Source organism: Raphanus sativus, chromosome 6 (genome assembly GCF_000801105.2).
Source record: "Raphanus sativus cultivar WK10039 chromosome 6, ASM80110v3, whole genome shotgun sequence".
NCBI classification, from domain to species: Eukaryota; Viridiplantae; Streptophyta; class Magnoliopsida; order Brassicales; family Brassicaceae; genus Raphanus; species Raphanus sativus.
In genome coordinates, this window is record NC_079516.1 from 40,242,399 (window position 1) to 40,263,216 (window position 20,818).

Genomic DNA, 20,818 nt, shown 5'->3' on the forward strand with positions numbered 1-20,818 from the left:
CACTCGGACGTTTGAATAATCCAACATTAGGCCCAAGGGGTAACTAACTCCACTCCAGTAATAATTTAAAGCACATGGCATTATAATCCATGTTCCCAAGATCCGAAGCACCATGGTTACCTCCAACATACAAACTCAAAGTCTATTAGAACCGGAGCTTTATGTGAAATCAAAGACCTCAACTCAAAGCACTCTCTCAGCATAAAACTCTAACCGAGTAACAAACTCGACGCATCGGTTCTCTGGTTTCAAATTTGAACCGAGTCCATCATCTTTTCCTAAAAAAAGAAAAAAGGCTTCTAATCAGTCCAGCCCATTTCAGGAAAGGCCCAATCGCAAAAAAGCGTCGAACAGGTAGCAGCTATTAGGGTTTTAGTATTTATAAGATTTTCATCAAAGAAAGGTAGAAGACATTTCTCTCGTCTCGGCCGCAGGAGAAAGGAAGGAAGCATCTCTGCAACTTGTAAGACCTCTCTTCTCTGTTCCCTCTGATTACTTCGTTGTCTATATCATTACGAAGCCTACATATCATCAGTTTGTTGATTTGCTTAGTGTTTTATGAATGGAAGTATCGACCTTTCGAGTGGCTTATGATGACTACAGTTTCACTGTTTAGGTTCTTCACTTGTTAATGTGATTTCGTCTATCGAATTTTACAGATTTGAGATTTTTCGCTAGAAAGTCTTCGTTTTTAGAATGGTTTTGTCTAGATCCTGGACATGTTACTGGTTTCTTTATCAGTTTCACTTGTTTGATCTTAGAGATGTCTTAGTTTTGCAGTGTAAAGTTTTATAATGTGAACTGCTGTGTAGTTTTGAAGATTATGAATCTCAATTATTATTTTGCAGCTGAGCTGAAGAAATGAAGCACAACAATGTCATCCCGAATGGTCACTTCAAGAAGCACTGGCAGAACTATGTCAAGACTTGGTTCAACCAGCCTGCCAGGAAAACCAGAAGAAGAGTTGGTTAGTGATGATGTTTTCTATGTTTCATTTTTTGATTTGTTACTATAGTCTCTCTCTCTCTGTATTTAATCTGGACTTGTGTTTAATCAGCGAGGCAAAAGAAGGCTGTGAAGATCTTCCCCCGTCCCACTTCTGGACCTCTCCGTCCTGTTGTGCACGGTCAGACCCTCAAGTACAACATGAAGGTCAGAACCGGTAAAGGGTTCACTCTTGAAGAGCTCAAGGTTTGTAATCTTATTCTTTTTCTTTTGTTTTTCATGATTCATTTCTTGTTGGATATTTATTTATATGTCTTGGATTGAATAAGGCTGCTGGAATCCCCAAGAAGTTGGCACCAACCATCGGTATTTCTGTTGACCATCGCCGCAAGAACAGATCTCTCGAGGGTCTTCAATCCAATGTCCAGAGGCTGAAAACCTACAAGGCTAAGTTGGTCATCTTCCCGCGTCGTGCCAGGAAGGTCAAGGTAACTTCTTCGAAAACAACAATCTTCCAGTTATGAACTCATCTTTAGATTGGATTTAGATCTTAAGCTCAAGAGTTTATTTTGTTTCAGGCTGGTGATTCTACTCCAGAGGAGTTGGCCAATGCCACTCAAGTCCAGGGTGACTACATGCCTATTGTCCGTGAGAAGCCTGCAACGGAGCTTGTGAAGCTTACCGCTGAGATGAAATCGTTCAAGGCTTATGACAAGATTCGTCTGGAGCGCACTAACAAGAGACATGCAGGTGCTAGAGCCAAGAGAGCTGCTGATGCTGAGAAAGAGGAGAAGAAGTGAGGAGATCCTTCCTCTCTATCTTGCCTTCATCGTTTTGATCTTAATCTTTGTGTATCAGACTCTGTTTTTGTTATCCTTGAAAGATTTTGCTGCTACTTTTTTTTGAATTTTATGGAAAAAGATCATTTCACACATGTCTCTACTTCCTCAATCTTTATTGAAAGATTGAGATATCAGTATTTTTTCAAATTTTAGAATAATTTGTTTTAGTATAATTTGTGGTTTCTAAAAAAAAAAGAAGAATAATTTGTTTGTACCTCTGGTCCATATGTCACCAACTGGGTTGGATCAGTCGGTCATCCATTCATTTTCTTATGGCCGTTTCTCGCTATCATTAATTTCACCAGTCATATAAAAGTACAATTACCACAAACTATACACATAAATAAATAGGGATTAAGAAGAAAATGAACCTGGTGCAAATTAGAGGAGCATCCATGGCCTGCAAGATAGCTTGGCAGATAGCACCACTGTTTGGGTAACCTGCAAGATAGCTTGGCAGATAGCACCACTGTTTGGGTAACTCTTTGCTTGCAGTCAAAGATGAAATTGTATAATGCAAACACATGCCACAGAGCAAACCCATCAAGTTAATGAAAACTGGTTGGGGATATTTGTTTATTAGACAATCAAAATAAATGCACAGAGTCATTGGAGTTTCTCACAGGTCCGGTCCATGCAAGCGTTGATGAATGAGGCCGCAAACAAGCTCTGTAAATGTCGTTTTTTTTTCACAAATCTATGTAAAAGTCCATTCCCATCAAATAAACAAGGAACAGATACCTTGGAAGATTTAATCTTTTTAATCCTAACGAGACCAGGCAGACACCACCGGGGGTTTGTGTCAGTACACGGTAACAGTGAACGGATTAACAAGAACTAGAAGCTAACCTTCCTTCTACAGCTGATTTTTTTACGACTACATGATTGTTATTTAGAGAAATATACAGGAGTAAATTTCACTTCTATTATATAATTAACTATTCTATTTTAGATGCAACAAATAGCAAAATATTAGAGGTGAATTAAATACCCAAAAAGAAACCGTTACATGTATATGATAGGTGGATAATCCATTAAAATGGAAAACAAAACCAAACTAACCAACTAATTAAATAAATGAAACTACAAATGGTTTCCATTTTTTAGAATATTTAGAGTTTAGAAGTCATGAAAAAGCATTATGGCATCATCAAGGTTAAGCCTAGCGTTAGACAGCAATATAGTCTTATCATCGATCTTCTTTCGTCTGTTCTTTAATCCTCCTTCCAGTTTATCCACAGGCAGCAGCAGCAACTACCCCACACACACACAGACAGACACACACCAAAAAAAAAATTATACACTTGTCTAGGCATATAGATTGAAAACCCCATCAAAATCTACTCTCTTTTTTTCTAGGAAAATCTCAATGGATTTTAAGTGCAAGTCTAACCTCTCTCTCGGAATCTGATTCATGGATCAACCTGAGACTCAAGTTTAAGGAAGCATGGTACATCTCATCCAACATTTTCCTCCATGCAATCGCCTTGTCTACCTTCCACAATAGGAAGGGCACATATACTCCTGTCACCACCAATTTCTACAACAAAAAACAGGACAACAAAGAATCTTAGATTACCAGTTTTTTTTTTGAAGCTTAAAGATTTTATTTCAAGTTGGTAAAAGAAGTCTGCATACCTGCATGTGCAAGTAACTATCTTTCCACATCTTCATAAGGATTTGTGGTGTGACTTTCTTTTCAGTCAGCAAGGCATTAGCAATCTTCACACAAGATAAAAACTTGTTGTAAGGATTTAGAAACCATTATTAACTTTTGAATACGTTTATATTAGTAGATAAAAGGTAACTAACCCTATCGGTCTCAACAAAACGGTCTTCCTGTGATAAGTATCTGAACATTCTTAAAGCTTCTTTCCCGTATCTTTTCATAACTAATGATTCCACCTGAAACCATCTCAAAAGATTTCATTTTATATCCAGAAATGTTTATAGAAAAAAAAACATGTATATATATATATGGAACACACCTCATCTTTCTGTGCTACGCTGATGATGGATTTATAATCTGCAAAATAGATGAGGACGTTTGAAATCCAAAGTATGTATCGATTTAATTAACCATATATATTTTAGAAGGAAGTTACTATTATACCAACTATGTATGAATCATCAGTTCTTATCACAAACGCTGGTAGATAAGAAGACGTTTTTTTTGGTAACATTAGATAAGAAGACGTTGCACTCAATTGTTCAAGGCATTTTTTAACTTTGTCGTCTAGCATGTCACGGCCTTCTTCAGTCTTTATAACCTCTTCGTAAATGGAATCCCTCGACATTGGAACTGAAAAGAAGACAAGTGCAATATGTTCAAATCACCACCAAAACACACACTATGGGAACTTCAAGCAAATAAATCTCAGACAGATAATGTTACCCGACTTGTCGGTTTTCACTTTCTTCTCCTGAGATCTTCCTAGTTCTAACATTGCATTCAAGACAATGGCACATCTTTGGTCATCTCTCCGCTCTTTCACTATCTCCACACACGCCTTAAAGAAACAGGGGAAACAGGTGATGAAGTAGGAGTACAATGCTTGAAATCAAACAAGAGTTTAATGGCTCATGAAACAACGTTAAAGAGAAACACATGTAACTAACCTTATGTCTAAGGCGGCGGATGAGCTCCTCGAAATTAGGACGCCAGACTACTTCATTGTTCGCATCTGATGATGAGTCTACATCACGTTCTTTACGCTGAAATACATTTCGGTTCAAAAAAAAAAAGTATATTTAGTGCTACATGCACAAAATAACCAAAAACTGATTATGGTAAGAATGTTGATACCTTCCCCTCAGAGATGTTGCTGTCGTTATCTGCCGAAGATGAACTTGAACCTTGTTCAAAAATAAGAGGAAACCTTATTGATTCAACTGGAGTTGAAGCTTCAAGAACACGTTCCTCTAATGTTTCCTCCGGTTCTTTTAAAATCTGCACAGTTCCAAAGAGAGAGTCATGTGGCTTGCATTCATGAACAGGTACGTAGGTAGGTAGGTCTAAGTATGAATTGTACCTTGGCGCCTCTTTTCTTTTGGGCCGGGCCTTCTTTGTTGCCAAGAACAGGTTCGGGAGAAGGAACTCGCTCAACAAAACGTGCAGCAACCAGTTTCCGAAGAGAATCTCTCATCTCTTTCGAACCTTTTGGTTTTTTTGTACCTGATCATGTTATAAAAAACACAGATTAAGATATCAGTAATGAGATACACAAAAAGACCAGAAACCCAATGCCTGCAATGAGAGAGTACAAGAGATGGACTTACAGCTGTCTTTTTGGATCAGCTGTCCCAAAGTAAGCCTCCCGCTAGTAAGTAAAGCATCAAAAACTGAGCCGCACTGCACATATATAGAGTTACGGTATAGTTAAGATTAATACGTCTTGAAACGAGACATTGAACAGAATGATGAAGATGCATGCAGGAGAAGCAAACCTGAGGGCCAAGCTCTTCGTTTACAACCTTGGAAAACTTGTCAAACCTCACACGATGAATAATGTTGTTAAACATCACAATGTACTGTACAATAGCTTTGCTATCAGAACCATCTACATGTCATAATTAAAATTTACAATAATTAGTGTCATGTGTTTGAGCTACTTAGAAGAAAAAAAAAGAATACATGAGAATCTATATGCCTAATCTTTGGCGAAACAAAAGACTAACCAGGCGGCTCAAGAGAAAAAGCTTGGACGCAGTTGTGATGAATCAGAAGGGAGAGAATATCCTTGACTTTGTTATGATTGATGTCTGACTTCGCGATCTCTCGCAAGGAAAGAGGTCCTTTACGAAGAAGACGTTCACAGACTTTCTGTAAAGAACCAAACACTTAACTTAAACTCTTCATTCGGAAGTCATGCGATCAAATCCTCTACAAAAGTTTTTTTTTAAGAAAAGGGTTTCAGTTTTACCGATACGATGGGACCGAACTCGACAGTGATGATGTGGACGGCGTAGACGATGCCATACTCGGTCGCAGTCATGATTCGTGTTGTTGTATTCTACCTGCTTGCAACACACACAAACTCAATAGAAAGGACAGTTTTCCAAACGGAGACTGCTTTCGCCAGTTGAGGAGCGTGGCTTGATCGTCAAGTTCTCATCTTTGTTTCTCCGCTGAGTTTGACCTAAAGCGCAATGTTATGGAAATAAGGCCCCTTTTCTTTCTCCAAATTATTTTCAGCATCTATTATACTACTAAAAAGAGAATATGAGCTCCTTTTCGCCTATCCACATGTGCAAATTAAATCAGCCTATCACCATCCACCAAACTTCCACGTCAATTAATTATTCACTCTTCACAAATTAAATTGGGTCAAACGTATGAGCTCATACAAATTCTACAGGCCCACATATCACCAACTTAAATGGCGTCGTAAATCTTTTTTTTTATAAACCCAACTATGGTTGCCGTCTCTTCCACTTCGTGTCTTTGTTTCAGATCCATACAAATCACCGTTTCTTCTCTGTATTTATCACAACCCCACTCTCAAACATTCAACGCTCACCTCTATTCTTTTCTTTAGATCACACGATTTCGTTCCACCTTCCTTTTTTCTCCACCTATTCCACAAAGTCGTTAATCATATCCAGTTGGTTTCAAAATCTGTGAATCTATTGCAACGTTCGTGGTAGTCGTTTTCTTTAACCATGTTGTTTTTGATGTTTTTAATTTAATCTGTGGGGAGGATGAGGTCGACTCGGGGAGGTTATTGCTTGGAATTCAAACCTGAAAGATTGATTTTACAATCGCAAGCTCTCACTTCTTTGGGCTCTCTTTGTCTTCCTAAAGAGGCTTTATCGGCTGCACGGAGGCTGTATCATTCGGTGCCGGAGTGATTCAAGCGGGGCGTGAAGGGCGACAAGTTGGTTGGGATCGTCTTTGATGGTTGGGAGGATGAGATCGACACTGGGAGATTGTTGTTTCGAGTTCAAACCGGATAGGTGGACACATAATAGGATTCAAACACAAACACAAAGCTCAAGCAAAACCTCAGCATTAGAGTTTCAGCCACGGAGATTCAACATAAACTAAAGTAAGATTCCAAATTCGTCCTTTTGATCATTGAGATCCTCTGTTAGATCTTACGTTTTGGACCCAACCCTCCAAGGGTTTGTCCTCTAGGCTTCTCGATCTTGTGGAGAGAGTTATAGTGAAGCTCATGCACGATGCTTCTCTCCCTCTCCACTACCTCTCCGGCAACTTCGCTCCTGTCCGCGATGAAACTCCCCCGGTCAAGGATCTCCCTGTCGTCCATGGATTTCTTCCAGTTAAGTCAACTCTCTTTACACTCCATCATCCTTTTACCAAGGTTCTAATCGTCTTTAATTTGAGTCTCCAGGAATGCTTGAATGGTGAATTTGTGAGGGTTGGTCCAAATCCCAAGTTTGATTCCGTCGCTGGATATCACTGGCACGTCTCTCTCTTCTTCCAATTATTCTTTTTTTTATGCACGATGATCATGTTAGTGGTGGTGGCTTCCTTTCTTATTATTGCTTCCCTTTCTTATTTTCAGGTTTGATGGAGATGGGTACGCCAACTCTTTATTGTTTCATCTTCTCATCAAAACTTAGGGGCTGCTGCTTATTCTCTATCTTTCGTTAATCTCACACGAATCTTACTTCATGTCTCACCCACCTTAATACTGCAGGATGATACATGGTGTACGCATCAAAGATGGGAAAGCAACTTATGTTTCTCGATATGTTAAGACATCACGCCTCAAGCAGGAAGAGTTTTTCGGAGCTGCCAAATTCATGAAGGTTAGAGAGATCTTATGAATATATATACTTACCATTTGTGGGATCATTTCGTCTTCTTTTACTTCTTACAGATTGGGGACCTTAAGGGTTTTCTCGGATTGCTCATGGTCTATCTGCAACAGCTCAGAACCAAACTTAATGTATTGGACGTCTCTTATGGACATGGAACTGGTTGGTTGCTCGCTTCTTCCCTTTTACTTTCTCTCCTAGCTCCTATTTTTCCTTTAATTCTCTCTCTCTTTCAGTTTCTTAATCTTTGCCTAATGTTCATCACTGTGATCGCTTTCATATGTCTTCTCTTCCAGGTTGTGCTGTTACTTGGCTTTCTATATTAGGAGCACAGAAGGAAGTATGTAAACAGAAATACATTTTGCAAATGCCCAAGTTCTTTGTCGACGAAGTAATATAATATATATCGTTACACTACGTATCAGAAAACAACTAAAATTCAGATTCAAGTTTGGTTCTCCTCACTCAAGTAACAAAGATCTTGCAAAAGATTGTTATATTTAAATGAAATATATATATATATATATACAAGAAAAGAATTAATAATTATAAGAAATTAAAATACTATTAAAATAAAAAGTAGTACATAATTTAACTATAGTGTCAATATTTTAAACTTTACTTGGACACCGGTAAAAAATATTTATTTCGGTGTTGCTAAATAATGGATCAATCAATTAATAAATTTATTATATATTTATATAATAATACAATAATATTAATCATCTGAAATATTATATAATATCAAATTCGTGTCTTATTTTCAAGTATGAGAAGACAAGTAGTAATAGTGCTTTATTTTTTTTTTTTTGAACAACTTAATAGTGCTTTATTTTTTTAGTTATTTTTTAGTATCTCAATTGCACACAGCATATTTTTTATTAACAGAGTTTGTGTTAGTGACGTTGCATCTTTTGAAAGTTTGAAGCTTAGTAAAAATGAAAGATTGTGGATATATATTTTATCGATGAAGTCGATTGAATGCTGTTAAATTTTATATTTTTATTTAAAATCAAATCAAATGGTTTGATTGTCCACTGCGTTTTATTAAACACGTTTTCTCGATATAAGAAATATAAAATCACAAAAATATTTTTATATTTTATTAATATGTGTCAAAATTGTAAAAATATATTATTTTAAACAGAAGGAGTAGTATATTAGAGTTTTAGATTAGTAACTGGTGTAAAAATAACTCCAATATCAATTCCTCATATTTATCATATTAATCATCTTACGCATTATTGGTTTTATATAATAGCAACCTATTATACAACAAAATAAACGAATTTGATACGAAATTTCTTCATATATACAATAAATAAAGCATAACAATGGTAAAATGCTAATTTGAATTGAAAGGAAAGCGACTATTATAAATTTAGAATAAAAAAATAAGTAAAAAATTGTGAAAAAATAAGAATTCACATACAAATCAAGAAAAAAAAATTAACAATTGGAAAACTTCAACTTGCTTCTTCACTAGCAACAAATTTTTTATTTTGACAATTCAATCAAATACATCAAGCACTTCAAAGGACGAATACAATGTCAACCAAAGAATTAACTCAACCGCAACTTCACATATTCAACGAAACAAAAACATGAAGACAAATCAAAGCTACATATTCCAACCACTTTCTTTTCCTTTTCTTCCTATCCCACCAAATAATATATTATGCTTCGACTTAATAAGTGCATCCGAATCTATCTTCATCTATTTCTTCACAAATTTTATATTTCCAACTATGAAAAAACTTATAAAAATGTCAACTTCCAATCAAAACTTAATTAAACTTACCAAATAAATTCTTAATATTATTATAATATTTCAATCCTAAAACATAATTTGATTAAACTTATTTTCCGCGCGTAGCGCGAATAAAAACTCTAGTTTTCTATAATATGGGGAAAACAATTTATTTTTATGTGCACACTATTATATATTAACTAATAAGTCTAACATCAAATTTCAATAAAACAATTTACCAAAGTTTGTCAATAACACGAATTATACAGAACTCAAATTTAAATACTAACTAGATTCGGATCCGCGCTTTACAAGTGCGGATATTATTCTATCGAAATTATATTTAGTGATATATATATATGTATAGAATAGTTTTATGTAATTGAATTTTATATAATAGAAATATTGAATTGTGATGTTGTTAACTAATATTTTGTACATGTTGGTTTTTGTGTGGTCATGACTCAATGTTGTATGGTGTTTGTTTCTAATGTTAGATGTTTTGTTTGTAACTTAATAGAGTAGATATATAAATGTATTTTTGAATTCCTTTCACTAATTTTTTTTTATTTAAAGTATTTCATTAAACTATCTAACAAATAAATATGATGTATTTATAAGTAATTTTGTTGGTAAAAAGATCTGACATTTTTGGAGCAAACATTGTATGGACTTACTTTTAAGATAATAAGTTTGGCAAAATTGTGAGATAGATTAATATATTTTATAGTATATTATATAATTTCAAGTTATGAGCTTATTATATAATTTAAAATCATTAAATTTTATGGGTATTATACTTTTGTTATATACTTATTTTTCTAATATAACATTAGAATATAATATACATTTGTTTTACATTTTTGACATATATAATATAATTTGACATTTTTTTTTGTTAAATCTCAAAATATAAATAGGGTCCAAATGAAAAATAAATGTTAGACGTTATGACCCATTTATGTTGTAAAAGCTCTATAATTGTTGTAACAAAATCGGTCCATTATTTGAAAACTTATTAGTTTAATAAAAAAGGAAATTGAGCCCAATAGTCTTTTTCGGGAAGGTAAGCTACTTGTAACGTGTCTCCTTAGGAAATTTAACAACAAACTATCTTTTTAAACATGAATCATGATCCAAATTTAAGCAAAAAAAAAAAGAATCATGATGAAAGATGGCTTAAAATATTAAGTGATCTAATGTTTTATGTTGCAATTTATGATCGCTAAGATAAGTAGATATGATCATATATATAAAAAAAGAGGTCTATTTATGGTTCTTGTATTGAATGTAATTATAGAAAACCGTGGGTTTTGTTTTTGTATTGTTAATTTTGGATTATGAGATTGGTTAAGTTTAAATAGATTTAATTTTGGTTTTATTTAAGTTGTCAGGTCCTATAATTTTGGTAGCTTATAATAATAATTATAATTTAACTAATTTGAAAGGGTCCATTAGTTAAATAACATATTAACAAATTTAAAATAATCTAAAATTTAAATGAGAGTTTCAGTGGTAAATAAATTTGGGATTCTATTTTAATAGAGTAGATGACGATCACAAATCACCAAACTATGTCTTCATCACTATCATGACAAATTACACATACAGAACTGTACTGTTTCTATGTAATACGTCAAACTTTATATAGTGCATGGGTACATGCTAGTTTTATTATGATCGACATAACTGACACTGTTACGTAAGGAGAACAAACACAAATCAAATTCTTAGGTGGTGCCGTGATGGCTTATATGAAGACCATGTTTTTTTTTTGAAAAAGTATATGAAGACCATGTTTGGTCACAAGAAACGAAAGCGACTTTTTCATATACTATAAATTAACTAAGAACATATATCCAAACTACACGCCGAAATTTTGTGGCCATAATTGGAGTTGATATATACATATATATCCGAGAATTTGATGAATTATAACTAGAACATTTAATAAAGTAATATAATAACTTGTATGGTATGGACAACACAAAATTGATAACTTCAAAATGATATTATATTGTATATATATTTTGCTCGAAATTATATTATATAGATCTCATTTTGGATAGTATGGACAACACAAAATTGATAACTTCAACACAAAAGTTTTTAAGAAGCTTTTTTTTGTCAACAATCGAGAACTCTAAAGAAATCTACTTCAAAGTGCGTACAATCGGTTTATCATCCCACCCATCAACATTTCTTAATGTTATCTTCTTTTTAATTCATATTATAAATGTGATCAGTGCTACGCAGAAGCATCTTTGATAGGTAATCTGAGTCACAATCACATGTCAAGAAGCCCGTACAATGATTAAGGACTCATTAGATTATCTATTTTTAGTAGAGCTATAAGCCTATAATCCATGTATGCTTCCTAAACTTGAAAAATAGGTAGTAGAATGTTTTTGTATCACCTTTTGCTTGGTGTTTAAAGCTTTTGTTCACTAGACACAGTGAGAAAAAATGTAATAGGTCAAAAAATATAATATAACAAAATATTTTTATTTTTGATTTCTTCAGAAACACGATAAACTATCTTCGCAGTCAAATACTGTAGTGTAATGCTTTTGACTTATAGATGTTTTCTATGATGTTTTAAACGTGTATGTATGTGTTGTAGTTTTGGTTCAACATATTATTACCAAGGAAAAAATCAAAGTATCTTACCAAAAACTTCATCATACCAAATAAAAAAAATCAAAGTATTTTGTAATCTTATGAAATAACTAATCGATCGTTAATCGATTAGGCAAAAAGCACACAGTAAGTTAAAGTCGGGTTTCCCCTGAAACATATTGTGATGTTATCTCGACAGGTTCTGATCGACAAAAAAAAAAAAGAAGCTAAAGTCGGGTTTAGCTGTTCGGTTCAGGGTCTATACCGGAAATCAGAAAAGCCAATAAAAACCTCTTCAAAAACCGTAACGTCGGTCTAATAGTAGAGACAAAACAGCCAGCGACTGCCCCAGACAAGATAATTTAGGTAGACAGAGATAATCGAACCACACGATCATGAGCAAAGCCGTTACGATGATGCCACGTAGCCTCATTTTCAAGCTCCTACATATAAATAACTAGGATATAAATTTATAAATATCGCAGTTCCTCTCTCTCATCTACCATCACATTTTCTCGTCTCTGTCTCAAACCATGGATAGCGATACACTCACCGGCTTATTGAAGAACGTCGCCGAGAAATTCCCCGATCGGCGAGCGCTCTCAGTTTCCGGAAAATTCGACCTAACTCACGCGCGTCTCAACGATCTAATCGAACGCGCCGCTTCACGCCTCGTCTCCGCCGCCGGAATCAAACCAGGCGATGTCGTGGCTCTCACTTTCCCCAACACCGTCGAGGTAAACCAACGCGCCGCCGCGTTACGCCTAGTTTCCTACTTCGGATGATTCGAGTTTGATTTTGATTTTTTTTTTGTTTCTTAGTTTGTGATTATGTTTCTGGCGGTGATAAGAGCTCGAGCCACGGCGGCGCCGTTGAACGCGGCGTACACGGCGGAGGAGTTCGAGTTTTACCTCTCGGATTCGGATTCGAAGCTGTTACTAACCTCCAAAGAAGGCAACGCTCCGGCTCAAGAAGCAGCTTCGAAGCTCAGCATCTCTCACGCCACCGCCACGCTCCTCGACGCCGACTCGGATCTTTCTCTCTCCGTCGCCGATTCCGACTCGGTCGCCGACTCGGCTTCCGAGCTCGTTAACAGCCCCGACGATCCGGCTCTCTTCCTCCACACTTCCGGCACCACGAGCCGTCCCAAGGGCGTACCCCTCACGCAGCTGAATCTTGTTTCATCCGTCAAGAACATTAAATCGGTTTACAAGCTCACCGAGTCTGATTCGACTGTGATTGTTCTCCCTCTGTTCCACGTTCATGGACTGTTAGCTGGGTTGCTCAGCTCGCTTGGAGCTGGCGCGGCTGTGACTCTACCAGCTGCTGGTAGATTCTCTGCGACGACGTTTTGGGCAGACATGAAGAAGTATAACGCCACGTGGTATACTGCTGTTCCCACCATTCATCAGATCATATTGGACCGTCATGCGAGCCAGCCTGAGCCGGAGTACCCTAAACTTCGGTTCATCAGGAGTTGCAGTGCTTCTTTGGCTCCGGTAAGGCTAATTTTTTGACGCATTTGTACATATTCATACAGGACAGATTGTTCGGCAAAGTAATGGTTTTGTTTGTCCAGGTGATATTGTCCAGGCTTGAGGAAGCTTTTGGAGCACCGGTTCTAGAGGCTTATGCTATGACGGAAGCAACTCACCTGATGAGTTCTAATCCTTTGCCGGAGGAAGGTCCACACAAGCCTGGGTCTGTTGGGAAACCGGTGGGTCAAGAAATGGCGATCCTCAATGAGCAAGGGGAGATACAAGAGCCGAATAGCAAGGGAGAGGTTTGTATTAGAGGCCCAAATGTGACAAAGGGTTACAAGAACAACCCGGAGGCCAACAAGGCGGGTTTCGAGTTTGGGTGGTTCCACACAGGTGATATTGGTTACTTTGATTCTGATGGGTATTTGCATCTGGTGGGTCGGATCAAAGAGCTTATTAACCGTGGAGGTGAGTCTTTTTTTTTTTACTCTCTGTGTGACGTCTTTATTGTTCCACAAAACTACTAGTCTATGTTAAGCAGTTTAGATGAACTAAGCTTTGTATTTTGCATAGTCTCGGTGGCGTGGTTAGACGTGTCAAAGAGAAACGCCCAACAAATAAGAACTTAGAAAAGATGTACTAGTAGAAACTAGTCAAAGAAAGTGGCTATCATGTGCAGTATTTTGTCTATTACTTAGAATTTCAGTTTCCGTTTTCAGGTGAGAAAATATCCCCAATTGAAGTGGACTCAGTGCTCTTAACTCATCCTGATGTTTCTCAAGGAGTTGCGTTCGGGGTTCCTGATGAGAAATATGGAGAAGAGGTAAGCAAAACCTGTGCTTTAGCTCCTCTATTATCAACTTAAGACTATACAGATAGATTGTCCTCTACTTAATCATGAGCATCTTGCGAATTTGCATCATTAATGTGTTGATAGGTGTTTAGATCGGTTGATAACTGAGTGCTTTTTTGTTCCTGTTTTGGTCGTTAATCAGATTAACTGTGCGGTTATTCCAAGAGAAGGAACAACAGTGACCGAAGAGGACATAAAAACGTTCTGTAAGAAGAATTTGGCAGCTTTCAAGGTGCCAAAGAGAGTGTTCATCACTGATAACCTCCCCAAAACTGCCTCCGGTAAGATTCAGCGCCGTATCGTCGCCCAGCATTTCCTCGAAAAACCCTAAATAAAACACTCTACACCATCTTACTGGAATCCGTCGGTGTTGAGTCGTAGCTTGTTACTCAAGTGGTTTTGCTCTCTCTCTCTTTGTTTTTTTTCCCTTTCGGGGTTTGTATGTTACGAAGTTTCATGTGTTATCATGATTAAAAGTGAACATGTAATAATAAAATTGGAAATAAAGTTGATAATAGTTGGTCGTATTTGAAGAGAGTTTATTTTTTTCTTTTTCTCGGTGCGTTGTTTGCTAAGAATGTAAGATGCTCTTGAGCTAGTGCGCAGTGGCCAATTTGATAACTAAAAGCGTACTGCCAAAACGGACAAGTCCAAGGAAAAGACCAATACGCTTTATATTTATATCGACATGAAAATGACACGTACCTATAGAACAATAATGGAATGGTGGCTTTCACTATTTTCTTTTCTGTCATGCTGAAGAAAATATAATTTATGCTACCATCTTAGATAGCTAGTTTTTGTTTGATACTTCTAACATTTGATCCACATAAGATTATAGGACTATTATTTACTACTATTACTTCATCAACGATAACAGTTCTGAGAAATAATTCGTCCGATTGTTTAACATTTTCATGGCAGAATAAAAACATCGATGGTTTATATATCCAAGCGCCTTTTCTCTACACAACAAAAACTTTTTTTTTAAGGCGAATCTAACTAATTTTACGAACCAGTCTGGTTATGCTTCCTCCAGTACTTACTCTCCCACTGTTCGATTCTTCTACTCGTGCTCTGTCTCCTTTTCAGAACCGAGAAAAAGGACGCCGGATCATAAGGAGGCGGCATGGTGCAAGGACCAGTTTCTGCAGGGTGGGTCACAAGTGATTCCATCATAAACTTCCTCTCATTTCCATCCCTGGGGCAGGCCATTGTCTCTGAGCAGAGCTCCGTGGAGTTCTTAGGAATCTCGGGTTTAAAACGGAGGAGTTTAGAGTATTGGGTTAAGAGATGGTACATGTAATCATACACATAGTCCATCTTAAGTTCTTGCTGCACAAATTCACTCGCCTTCTTTCCTATGTCCTGTGCCTGGTATAGAAAATAAAACAGTCCAAGATAATACTTAGAACCGATATTTAATCAAACATTAACGAAGGTGTGTAGGTTGAAGACATGTGTGTGTTTCAGTCTACTTTGCATACAAGAACTCGCTTTAAGTAATGTCTTATTACCTTTAGCTTGTGCTGGTTGCCCCAATCGACGGCGAATTTAATGGAGCGGCATTTGTCGTCTTCCTTGACGGGCCAATAGTGTTGACCAGGTAACATACCTCGTGTGAAGAAATCGTAGTAATGAGGGTTCACCAGCAATGTCACCGAGTCACAAGCCAAAATGTACTTCTCGCTCACCGACCAAGCTGACCCTTCTATGTAAATCTTGTATCTGCATAACAAGTTTATTGCTAAGCCATTTCTTACAAACCCCAAAAGTAATGCAAAAGGTTTCTCTCTAAAAGTAAAAAAAGTTGACGTGCTATTATTACCTGTGATGGCATTGACTTGCCAAGTCTGATTGCTTGTAACCTTCCTTTGATTCCCGGACCCAGTCCTACACCAAGATACAGCACTATCTTAATCTCCAACAATTTCAATACTGGATCAACCTCTGTTAATCAAATACAGACATAACTGCTAATGTTACTCCACTAAAAGCAATTAATGTCCGAAGAGAAGAGCCCCTTTAAATGCCAACAAGGTCATACTAAAGTTGCTAACACGCCACTAGATTCCGCTTAACATTTCATGCAATGCAGGGGATGTCAAGTAGTTGAATCATAGAACAAGAACATTTGTGAAAATTGGTGGCATGGATTCAATCACCTGTTGGTACAAACGAGCTTTCCAGTCATACCCTCCCTCGGAGAGATTACATTTCATGAGATCCAGCCTTGTATCAGCGACTGTAGGATTCCCTTTCCAGTAAGCATAAGGCTCTCTGTCTACCCATTTGCTCCTCTGGTTACCTTCCCTGAGTTCTTTCAACAGACTCTCCCACGGCTTTATATTCACCTCAGCCCTATATAAAACCAATGCAACTCTCACTGAAGTAATTATAGGGTTTCATTTGTCAAATCCAAAACTACTGTGGTGAAATTTTAAAAGATACAGAGAAAAAAGAAAGAAAGAAAGAAGAAGCGTGTTTTTACCATCCCCAATAGGACCAATCAGGAAACACGATGTCGAGCGTCTCGTTGTTCCCACAGTAACGGAACAGAGGCGGCGGCGTCAACTGTCCAACTCCGGCGAACTCCGCCGCCTTCACCACCGGCCAGTCAACGCAGTCAAACATCAACTCGAGATCCGGAATCTTTCCCGGATACCTCCTCAGGAGCTGCACGAATCCCCATATCGTGAACACGTCTCTCGTCTGAAAGGCCTCTCGGAGCTTCTCCACGTATATCCTCCCGCCGATGATCGCCAGGCGGAAATTCGCCGTCGCGTTGGCGCGCTCCAGAGCCTCCCTCGTGATCCCGGTCTTCTCCCACGGCCGTAGGTCCTCGTGGATCCAGCGGAAGTAGTCTGGACACGTGGCGGGTGGAGATCTTCCGGATGCATCTTCCGGAAGGGAGCTCGTCGTCGGGTAGTTGTCTCTTGGGCAAGTAGTTAAAGTGGCGTTGTTGTCCGAGAAAGCGGGGCAGTTTAGTTTGAACTCTTTTGGCTTTTCCGTTATTTGCTTAGTCGACTGAGGGTATTTTGGGGATTCGGTTGTTTTTAGGGTCTCCGTCACTATCGCCGTTTCTTTAGCTATTAACACCTACGCAGAAGAAAGGTTAAAAATAACTGAGTCGTTTTAGTAAATAGCGGTGGACGGTTATTTAACTAGAACTAATCACGTGATTAGGTTCCTACGTAGACACGTGTTAAACTCTCCGTAACTTCGTTTGACAAGAAAAAAAAGTTATGGTGAGACGACAAATCTGGCGCCAAAATATCAAACTCCACGTGGCAAAATTGTTCAACGAGAAAAATAATTTCCAGGAGAGAACGACAAAAGGGAGTGTCGTTTTGAAGAATTAGAAAGAAACAGAACAAGAAGAGTAGACAAAGAATGTAATAAAAATGTGCATACGGAGGGATCGAGTAGGAGGCGCGTGGTGACAAACACGCCGAGGAGGAGGAAGAGGAAGAAGGAGAAGAAAGCGTAGGATCTGTTAGAAGCTACGGCGCCGGTTTTGACGAGGGGAGACCAGATGGTGTCGAAATGACGAGAGTGCCCTCCCGATGACCCATACGACGGAGAGTTCCTCATCGTCCCTCCTTGCTGTTGCATGCCAGACAATTTGAGATCGACAGGTGAAATGAGAGAGGTCAGAGATGAGAGAGAGAGAGAGAGAGAGAGAGAGAGAGAGAGAGAGAGCTTTTTGTGAGGAAAACGAAAGGACAGAGTAGCAAAATAATGTGAACCAAAACATGAAAGGGTTGGTTAAACTGATTAATTACTTTTTTAATGTTTGCAAGACGTTGAAGGGTGTGCACCTCAAAAAGTCCTTACTTTATTGTTTTACTAGATTAGGACCCGCCCTAAAGGGCGGAAATTGATTTGTCAAATTTCAATTAATAATATATGGTATATATAATATGTGTATATAATATTATATATATTTTATGTAACATTTATATATATATACATATTAGACATATATATAATATTTTATTAAATATATATAGAATTTAATAGTGTTATAATTTGTATTGTATTTGTTATTAGTTTTTATTTAATCTTCTTTCATTTTTAGTATAATAATTTGCCTTGTCACACCTTTTACCTTTTAACTTATACACATAGTTATGTCTTTTTTAAAAAAAAAAACTTATACACATAGTCTCGTAAAATGTAATATATAAAAAACATATTTAAAAAATCTACTGACCATATGCCACCATTATTTGGTTGTTTGAACAAAAAAAATCATGTTCTTGTATAACTGTGTATATGTTGTGATATGATGTAGGTGAAGAGTAAATATATGGAAGTAAAGTTAGTGATACGAACATGAGCCTATGTTGGTCTATGCCACAATTATTTGGTTTTTAGAAGATCAATGAGCATAAGCATACACGATCTTTGTATGCTTACGTTGTAAATGAGTCGGATATTTTTTCTCTTATATCTGGAATGATATGGAACTCGTTGATTTAAGAGTGGTTCAGTTTTATATGATCTAATTATATTAAGAGATTAACCAAAAATATTATAAAAGTGTTACTGGTTAGGTTTAACTAATCTATGTTGGTTAAGATTTGGTTTAATTTAAGTTGGTAGGTTGCATTGTATAGGAGGCATGATATATTCTAGCAACAATTATGAAAGAGTCCAAAATTTAAATGAGAACTTCAAATAGTAAATAATCCCTAAATTAATAGATTAGATGATTTCCTTTGTTTCTTTTTTTTGAGCATTTTATGATTTCCTTTGTTTCACAATGCACAATGCTTGTTATTTGTTTAAAACTGAAATTGAAAACCGATGATAAGGCCTACCTAGATCAAGGTCAAGTTCCAGAACTAGGCCCATGCCCAAAATAAATACCAAAACCTTTGTGTTGTTTTAAAGATGGGTTATCAAAACCAATCAAATGACATTGTCTATCTTTTCCGGTTTGGTTTATCTATAAAAAAAGTGGCAACAACTAACAAATCCGAGCACTGATTTTGGACCACAATAAAAGTACACTAGAGACACATGTGATTCGAGAAACTGGACGGACCCTTTTGTTTATTTTCCAAGTGCTTTGGTCGACGATCTGGTTACGACATGACACTTGCATATATATAGAGCTGTCCTGGTCGGAGTTTACTGTTCAATAAAGGGTTTAACAGAAGCCTATATATCACTTTTAATATACAAAAGTGTTAAGATGAGATCTTTTGAACTAGTTCTTTTTCAAAGTTAATGGATAATTGGGTGTCAATAACTTTTGGGATATGTTGTCGTCAATTGCGGATTGTCAATACAAACGGTTACATATACCATAAACTTGGCTCCCCCTTTGATTAAATGGAAACATAATCAGCCTGAACATAATGATGGAGAAAGGCAAATAAATGAATCATGAATGACAAAGTCTTTCTAGGAGTGCCCTCTTTGAACATTTTGAATTAAAGATCATGCTTAATCAATATATTATGTCCCTATCTTAATCACAAAAACCACATAAAAAAAAACAGCCTACGCTCTCACCTTTGGCATGTACCTACCATACAGTATTTCATTTTCACAATATTATTCACAAAGAACTATATTCAGTAGGATATTGATGAAAGTCGAGTATCTATATTTGAAATGAGTTTGCTATCCGTTTTTTGTATTGTACTCAGAAACGCTCTTTGATGTTCACTATCAGTTGTTAAAAACAAAAAAAAGGTCATTATCTTTATGGAACAGTAATATAATGATTCATAATGCCTCCAACTCCAAGAAATCCATAGTTTATTTAATAGACTTAAGGGACTTAATAAACCAAAAGATAATATAGTTTATATGTTTCTAGATTTTTGTTATTTTCCGAAATGAGATTTCTCAATTATTTCAAGGTCATTATTACTTTTTTAAAGTCTATATATATAATATACATGATAAGTTTTGAAATAAGAAAGTGAAGGGTTCACAAATAATATTTTCTTTATAGTAGGGACTGCTTCTATTATCAACTTCAAGTTCAACTAACCATTTAGCGTTTATAAATCTGGCGGTGCCATATTATTCATGTAGGGCATGTATATTACTCACGAACATTATACTACTTTAGCAATAATCAACCTTGATACATCCATATAAACTGGATACATTTAAATGAAATGATGGTACCCAATGGTTATGGATATGGCTGGCTAAGTACTTAAACTGTAAAATCGTGAGTCTATTTAGTCATTTATCTAATGATTGTTTTGACTCGGACTGGTTATTATACTTCGGGTTCTTCATTCTAACTTCTAGAACTCTAACCAATATTGAGTGACAAAGAAAAATACAGGTTAATAAGTGACTTGAGGAGAGTGAGAGGGATATGATTTGGATGGCAGAGAAGAAATCCTAAAGGCAAAAAGCTCACGCCTTTTTTAGCAAAAAAAAAAAAAAAAAAAAAAAAGCTCACGCCTTTTATCTTACTATTTCACGCGTGCTGTGTTCTTCCCTTGTCTCCCCATTTCACAACCCAAGAACCATTTCTATAATAACAAATACTATAGTAAAATGTCAT

The 20,818-nt window shown here is 36.6% G+C and overlaps 5 protein-coding genes across 8 annotated transcripts; 3 read left to right on the forward strand and 2 right to left on the reverse strand.

The window, feature by feature from the left end:
- The first annotated feature begins 319 nt into the window (after positions 1-319).
- LOC108806291 (60S ribosomal protein L13-1) lies at positions 320-1,879 on the forward strand. Its single transcript, XM_018578362.2, has 5 exons — positions 320-463; positions 849-967; positions 1,058-1,191; positions 1,275-1,433; positions 1,524-1,879. The coding sequence occupies exons 2-5, from the start codon at positions 862-864 to the stop codon at positions 1,743-1,745; spliced, it is 621 nt and encodes a 206-aa protein (XP_018433864.1). The 5' UTR covers positions 320-463; positions 849-861; the 3' UTR covers positions 1,746-1,879.
- A 902-nt stretch (positions 1,880-2,781) lies between these two features.
- On the reverse strand, positions 2,782-5,958 carry LOC108810933 (uncharacterized). Of its 2 annotated transcripts, XM_056987806.1 has the most exons (15): positions 5,711-5,958; positions 5,466-5,610; positions 5,235-5,347; positions 5,067-5,139; positions 4,820-4,962; positions 4,594-4,737; positions 4,407-4,502; positions 4,183-4,297; positions 3,971-4,089; positions 3,901-3,940; positions 3,776-3,813; positions 3,600-3,692; positions 3,426-3,509; positions 3,181-3,327; positions 2,783-3,041 (listed from the first exon to the last, which is right to left on the reverse strand). In XM_056987806.1, the coding sequence occupies exons 1-15, from the start codon at positions 5,780-5,782 to the stop codon at positions 2,907-2,909; spliced, it is 1,557 nt and encodes a 518-aa protein (XP_056843786.1). In that variant the 5' UTR covers positions 5,783-5,958; the 3' UTR covers positions 2,783-2,906. The 2 variants fall into 2 exon arrangements, with proteins under 2 accessions (XP_018438501.1, XP_056843786.1); XM_018582999.2 differs by having other exon boundaries at positions 2,782-3,041; positions 3,901-4,089.
- A 230-nt stretch (positions 5,959-6,188) lies between these two features.
- LOC108806232 (carotenoid 9,10(9',10')-cleavage dioxygenase 1) lies at positions 6,189-8,039 on the forward strand. 3 transcript variants are annotated; one of them, XM_056989605.1, is made up of 8 exons: positions 6,191-6,507; positions 6,592-6,835; positions 6,911-7,069; positions 7,142-7,212; positions 7,316-7,330; positions 7,451-7,562; positions 7,634-7,733; positions 7,868-8,039. In XM_056989605.1, exons 3-8 carry the CDS (start codon positions 6,962-6,964, stop codon positions 7,969-7,971), a joined length of 510 nt encoding a protein of 169 aa, XP_056845585.1. In that variant the 5' UTR covers positions 6,191-6,507; positions 6,592-6,835; positions 6,911-6,961; the 3' UTR covers positions 7,972-8,039. The 3 variants fall into 3 exon arrangements, with proteins under 3 accessions (XP_018433787.1, XP_056845585.1, XP_018433786.1); XM_018578285.2 differs by having other exon boundaries at positions 6,189-6,835; positions 6,925-7,069; XM_018578284.2 differs by having other exon boundaries at positions 6,191-6,835.
- A 4,381-nt stretch (positions 8,040-12,420) lies between these two features.
- LOC108813239 (oxalate--CoA ligase) lies at positions 12,421-14,801 on the forward strand. The gene is made up of 5 exons (XM_018585733.2): positions 12,421-12,677; positions 12,762-13,439; positions 13,520-13,889; positions 14,141-14,244; positions 14,417-14,801. Exons 1-5 carry the CDS (start codon positions 12,474-12,476, stop codon positions 14,603-14,605), a joined length of 1,545 nt encoding a protein of 514 aa, XP_018441235.1. The 5' UTR covers positions 12,421-12,473; the 3' UTR covers positions 14,606-14,801.
- Positions 14,802-15,120: 319 nt separating this feature from the next.
- On the reverse strand, positions 15,121-17,972 carry LOC108808925 (uncharacterized). The gene is made up of 6 exons (XM_018581031.2): positions 17,689-17,972; positions 16,766-17,373; positions 16,440-16,635; positions 16,103-16,167; positions 15,792-16,002; positions 15,121-15,648 (listed from the first exon to the last, which is right to left on the reverse strand). The coding sequence occupies exons 1-6, from the start codon at positions 17,887-17,889 to the stop codon at positions 15,283-15,285; spliced, it is 1,647 nt and encodes a 548-aa protein (XP_018436533.1). The 5' UTR covers positions 17,890-17,972; the 3' UTR covers positions 15,121-15,282.
- Between the last annotated feature and the right edge of the window lie 2,846 nt (positions 17,973-20,818).

What these genes read in the sequence shown, in the direction of transcription:
- LOC108808925 (XM_018581031.2), bottom strand. Translation starts at nt 17,889, where the DNA reads ATGCAACAGCAAGGAGGGACGATGAGGAACTCTCCGTCGTATGGGTCA. An exon ending in GATTGGTCCTATTGGGGATG is followed by an intron (nt 16,636 to 16,765) that starts GTAAAAACACGC and finishes GGTTTTATATAG; the next exon opens with GGCTGAGGTGAATATAAAGC. An exon ending in GCAAGTCAATGCCATCACAG is followed by an intron (nt 16,003 to 16,102) that starts GTAATAATAGCA and finishes CTTGTTATGCAG; the next exon opens with ATACAAGATTTACATAGAAG.
- LOC108810933 (XM_018582999.2), bottom strand. Translation starts at nt 5,782, where the DNA reads ATGACTGCGACCGAGTATGGCATCGTCTACGCCGTCCACATCATCACT. An exon ending in AAAAGAAAAGAGGCGCCAAG is followed by an intron (nt 4,738 to 4,819) that starts GTACAATTCATA and finishes GGAACTGTGCAG; the next exon opens with ATTTTAAAAGAACCGGAGGA. An exon ending in GCGTAGCACAGAAAGATGAG is followed by an intron (nt 3,693 to 3,775) that starts GTGTGTTCCATA and finishes AGATGGTTTCAG; the next exon opens with GTGGAATCATTAGTTATGAA.
- LOC108806291 (XM_018578362.2), top strand. Translation starts at nt 862, where the DNA reads ATGAAGCACAACAATGTCATCCCGAATGGTCACTTCAAGAAGCACTGG. An exon ending in GAAAACCAGAAGAAGAGTTG is followed by an intron (nt 968 to 1,057) that starts GTTAGTGATGAT and finishes GTGTTTAATCAG; the next exon opens with CGAGGCAAAAGAAGGCTGTG. An exon ending in GTCGTGCCAGGAAGGTCAAG is followed by an intron (nt 1,434 to 1,523) that starts GTAACTTCTTCG and finishes ATTTTGTTTCAG; the next exon opens with GCTGGTGATTCTACTCCAGA.
- LOC108813239 (XM_018585733.2), top strand. Translation starts at nt 12,474, where the DNA reads ATGGATAGCGATACACTCACCGGCTTATTGAAGAACGTCGCCGAGAAA. An exon ending in CTTTCCCCAACACCGTCGAG is followed by an intron (nt 12,678 to 12,761) that starts GTAAACCAACGC and finishes TTTGTTTCTTAG; the next exon opens with TTTGTGATTATGTTTCTGGC. An exon ending in ATGAGAAATATGGAGAAGAG is followed by an intron (nt 14,245 to 14,416) that starts GTAAGCAAAACC and finishes GTCGTTAATCAG; the next exon opens with ATTAACTGTGCGGTTATTCC.
- LOC108806232 (XM_018578285.2), top strand. Translation starts at nt 6,962, where the DNA reads ATGCACGATGCTTCTCTCCCTCTCCACTACCTCTCCGGCAACTTCGCT. An exon ending in GAGCTGCCAAATTCATGAAG is followed by an intron (nt 7,563 to 7,633) that starts GTTAGAGAGATC and finishes TACTTCTTACAG; the next exon opens with ATTGGGGACCTTAAGGGTTT. An exon ending in CTCTTATGGACATGGAACTG is followed by an intron (nt 7,734 to 7,867) that starts GTTGGTTGCTCG and finishes CTTCTCTTCCAG; the next exon opens with GTTGTGCTGTTACTTGGCTT.